Source organism: Dendrobium catenatum, unplaced genomic scaffold (genome assembly GCF_001605985.2).
Source record: "Dendrobium catenatum unplaced genomic scaffold, ASM160598v2 fragScaff_scaffold_1079, whole genome shotgun sequence".
Classification (NCBI taxonomy): Eukaryota; Viridiplantae; Streptophyta; class Magnoliopsida; order Asparagales; family Orchidaceae; genus Dendrobium; species Dendrobium catenatum.
This window is the reverse complement of record NW_021319541.1, coordinates 91,598-96,761: the sequence shown is the minus strand read 5'-3', so window position 1 is coordinate 96,761 and position 5,164 is coordinate 91,598. Positions and strand designations below refer to the sequence as shown.

The 5,164-nt window shown below is 30.8% G+C and overlaps 1 protein-coding gene across 1 annotated transcript; it reads right to left on the bottom strand.

Moving 5' to 3' along the window:
- Positions 1–542: 542 nt before the first annotated feature.
- Positions 543–968, bottom strand: LOC110095609. Its single transcript, XM_020821224.2, has one exon. It carries the CDS (start codon positions 966–968, stop codon positions 543–545), a length of 426 nt encoding a protein of 141 aa, XP_020676883.1.
- Positions 969–5,164: the final 4,196 nt, after the last annotated feature.

Genomic DNA, 5,164 nt, shown 5'->3' with positions numbered 1-5,164 from the left:
TCAATGAGAGAGGACTTGGACTTTCTGAATAGGTTTGAGGTAATTCTATTTCATTTTGTTAATAGAAGTTGTAACAAGTTAGCTCATTGTTGCGCTAATTATGCTTTGAAAGGAGATTTCTTTTGGGATGTTCTAGAAGTTAATAAGGTTCCTCTTATTTTTTATTCGTTGTTAAAGGAGGAAAGTGATAGGATTGCTATCACTTAGTTTTTGTTTTAGGATTTCTTTTTTGCTTTTAATGCAATTGGCAGTTTCATCAAAAAAAAAAAAAAGATCAATATGTATCATCGCCAATATATATATATATATATATATATAGAAAAATTGGGGTGTTTTACCCAATTCGGTGTCTTACAGCCTCAAATCCGCCACTCTTAAGAAAAGCAAGACTATAAATTACCAATAGCTCCAATTATTATTATTAATTTCGTCAAAACCCATCTCACAAATCAGAACAAACCCAAAAAAAAAAAAAAATAATTAAAACTCATTCCCCCCGTTCTACCCTCCTCATATCCCTTCCCTCTCCTCTTCCTCAAAATTCATCTATATGTCGTTGGCAAAGTCTCTGATCGAGCAATCCTCCTCACATCCGAACCTATCTTGAAAAAGATATGGCGAAGGCTCCCTTTCCTCTTAAAGCTAAGCATCATTGCCTCCTCATTCATCTCCAAGTCTTTCGGAAAGCCTGGCTTTATTGCGAGGAGCCAAGCCAAGCCCCATATCCACCAGCGCTGCAATGGGCCGTTGGCATCCTTGCAGATGAATGCCGGCGCAGACTGGCAGCGGCAGAGAGTTCCCCATGTGGAAGCAGCTGAGGAGGAAAAGGAAGATATTCTGCGCCTGAGGCCGAAGAGATTGGTGTCTAGTTTGTTGGTGGTTTGGCAGATAGGGAGGTTATGGTCTTTTGGTGATATTGAAGGCATGAAGCTTTTCTTGGGGATATTCTCTACCATGAGAGAGCCCATGGCCTTGATCAGAGAGAGAGAGAGAGAGAGAGAGAGATTTCTCTTGCACAGTTTTGATGAAGGGAGAGATGTGGCTATATAAAGAAAAAAATAGCTCTGAATATCGGATCAAATAAATGAAATGTAAATGCTAAAGAGATTTAAATAAAAAGCTATTTATACACCTAACATTTAAATATTTATATTTATTTATGTAGTAACTTTATTTTTTATAAGAGATCATAAACATCTTCATTATTCATAACTATGTCTATAATTTCTTTATTTTGTGTTTTATAAAATTTAAATATCATATACATAAATACAGAAGATATAAATTATGTATATAAATTCCCTAAATATTATTTAATTTTTTATATATTGTCAAATAAATAAAAAATTTGGGCTGGCTATATCTTAAAATTTAATCAAACTATAGAGAGAGAGAGAGAGAGAGAGAGAGAGAGAGAGAGAGAGTAGACTAAGGCAGAGACAGGCTGGTTATACGTGGGAATGGGCTGGTATGATGGGATCCCAAAGGTATTTTATTGATATATTTATTGTATTCTTTTGCAATGATTGGCCCTCCGGAGATCGAAAGGCTAAAACTAATTACAAGTATAAAATATTTCTCCGAAGCTGTAATGAATTTATTAAAAAAGAGGTCATCCTCTATGGAGAATAATAATATTGCTAAGCACTGTATTGTAGTGTAAAAAATAATTTTTTTCTTCAAAATATTATCTTATTTTGTGTAATATGTTTAGAAATCATGCATTATAGTATATATTCTCCTAGAAAAAGAATTCCTTTTTAATTACTTTAATAAAATGATAATCAACATATAAAGTCAATTTAGAAAAAAACACTTTTAAATTAAATGCTTGGCTTCAATACCAAAAATTTAATTAAAATTTATTCTCATTGTATCTCATTGCGGAGATATAGAGTTGAGCTTGCCATCTATAATATCCTTTAGTTTGTTGATATTCATAATATGGCTAGTCAAAATGCATATAGTTAAAATCTTTTACATTACTTTGTATTTATACCATGCCGTATAGGATAGAGCTCCTAACTTGACTAAATGATTATAATTTGTACGCATAGATGGTTGTCAACCATGCCAAATAGTGGTTGTCTTAATCAAGACATAGTAAAAAGTTCACTTGAAAATCTTTGGTTATATATAATTATGCTATCTCACTCACTCCTTTCTATGGGCACTTATTATATTGTAAGTATTGTAGGCCATTACTTCTCGAGAACCACCGCCCCCTATTTGTCTAAGAATATTTATTTATTTCCTATAATTTAAGGTCATGATATTTGCTCAAGATGATATAATTTATATTTGCTGATAAAGTGATTTGAAGTCGGGCTGGATTGACTATCTTCATTGCTATGTAATCTTCATATCAATAATTCATGATGTCAGATCCACAAATTTTTCCTAGTTTATTTATACCTTTACATGAATTCCTTACTTTATTTATGACCCTTTTAAAGTCCTTTCATGATATTCTTAGCTTTTTGTTCATTCTATGATTATTATCGCATAATTTTTAAAGTGAAAAGATATTCCTCTAACATAGTTAGGGGGATTCAACCTTTATTTTATGGAATGACTTTTCCTAAAGAATCGTATTACATTTAGTTAAGGAATCTTCAACATATTTACCTTATTTTTGAAAGAGGTGGCAAAATGTATTCTTTCTGCTTAGCCTTTCATTTATAAGTGATTCTTCCTTTTCCTTAATTCTTCTCATTAGTTATCTTTTGAAGATTCTCTTTTACCTTAGTGTTAGCTTTCCAAAGAAAATTTCAAACCTAGACTCCGCCTTCTTTGGCCATAAGACGTAAAAAATTTCATTAGAAAGTTTTACACATCTAAGAATCTTTTAAACTAATCTATGTAAAATATCATCAAAGTTTTCCCAATAGGAACCCTTGACTACCCTAGTGTTGAACCTAGGGGTGTCAATTTCGAGTCACGGGTCGGGTTCGGGTCGGACCCGGATATGACCCGGGTTCAAACGGGTCGACCCTAACCCGACCCGGTTAGGCAAACGGGTCGAAAATCCAAACCTGAACCCGACCCGGCGGGTTGTCGGGTTGATGACCTATCCCATAGAACCTCTATATTTTTAGGTTGAACCAACTAAACTCTAATCCACGTTGAGGTACTTGATCTCTTAAGTTTCGGTCAATTTTGATAATTTATTACCTATTTCCTACATTAAAAGGTAAACTTTAATAACCAATAAATGCGAAAATGACATAATAGAATCTCTATGGGATTTTTGAATTTCTTATAGAACTCCAACTCAATCAACTCTTTATGCTATAACTTACAAGTTAGAAATAATCATTCATTTGTATGCAGAATTGTCTTCTTTACATATAGCCATGAGTACAAGTTTTAACCATAAACAAAATACTCAACTTCATCTTGAAGAGCTAGATAATCTTGATGAGCTCAAACTTCAAGCACAATAAAGTCTAGAACTTAGATTAGTAATATTGTTTCACATAGATGGTTGAATTTGATATTATCCTAAAGGATTTTTTAAACCACACCTTACCATTACAACAATTTTATCCTAACAACATCTCTTCTAGAACAAGCCAAAAAAAGGATGATAGTTTTGAACACTTATTCATTACAATAAGATATTCCAACCATATATTAATGAATGATGTAGAACCTAAATTTGATTCAAGTCCAAAATCACCAACATTAATAGATATGTTTTCCCCCTTTTTTTCTTAATTCCCAAATATAGTATGTCCTTCTTAGTTCCATTTATAATCAACACCAAGAGATGATTATATGGTTCCAAAATTTTGGAACAAGATGGAATATGCTATCTATGTTGCTTACCAAATGACATGTGCCATTATACATGAAATTTTGTCAGTTCTTAGGAAAGCTCTTATGGTGGATTAAGGACTTATATTTAGTTAGTCAATCTTAATAGCTTCATAGTATGTTAAATATTAAACAAATTTTAACCTTATCATATGTTAGGGTGCTTGCCCAATAGGACCATAGTATAAGGGCCTAGAATATTTCATTTAGTCACTTATGCCATACAGTCACAACAAATACCTTCAAAACACAATAGTTATTCCCAAGATAAGAAAATGAAATTGAAAGAACTTGGTTGATGGTTCATTTTTGTTCTATAAACTTTTGATAAGTATATGATATAGTATGTTTGGATGCTTATACTATTAACAATTTTTAATCATCCAGCAAAATATTTTGTGTAAGTTAGAATGGATGAAGAAGTTATTATACAATGCATTATTTAATGTTATATTTTTAATTTAATAAATAATATACATAATTGTGCTTTAATTGCACTCAAAATATTGAATTAACAACATTTCTATCAATTTTAAAAGTTCTAACAAGATATAATAGTAACATGAGCATGTCTTGACAAAGAGAATTTTGTAATATCTTCTAAGTATATAAATGATGGATAAACATATGTTATTCTCACTCGAAGAAAAAATTATTATTATATTTTAGTTCCTCCGCATAGTAATATCTTTAAACTCTTTTAAATAGAAGATAACTTTTATTGCAATTTGAGACCTGATCTTATGTTTTGATTAGTACAAACATTATTTGATGTTTATTTATTTTCTTCTTCTTTATACATTATATAGTTTTCTTGTGCACTACTAATATTTCAAGTTCTGCATACACAAAGTCGTAAAAAGTTTTTTAAAAAAATCATAGCTGAAGAAAGTGTGTGAGTCAATCTACCTCAAAGAGTTCGTAATTTTAATTTTTCTTGAGCCAACATTTGTAATAAGTGTATGGTGGGTTAGTAATCATGCACACACACAAGAGGGAGTATAATTAAATATTGGGAAATTTACATACATACCACTTTATAACATCATATTTACATATCTAATATCTAAAACTTTAATATTACATACATACCACCCTATACTATTTTAATATCAAATATACCACTCATATTACCTTTAACCCACTCATATATTTCATTTCTACCACTCCTATTTGATATAAAAATTAACTATGAGTGGTATATATGTAGTATTAATGTTTTAGATGTTAAATATATAAATAGAATAGTATAGAGTGGTATGTATGTAAATCCCCCAATTTAATTTTAAAGATCATATTAGAAAATCTTGACTATAGTATACAATTTGTGCAATCAAAAATTAAT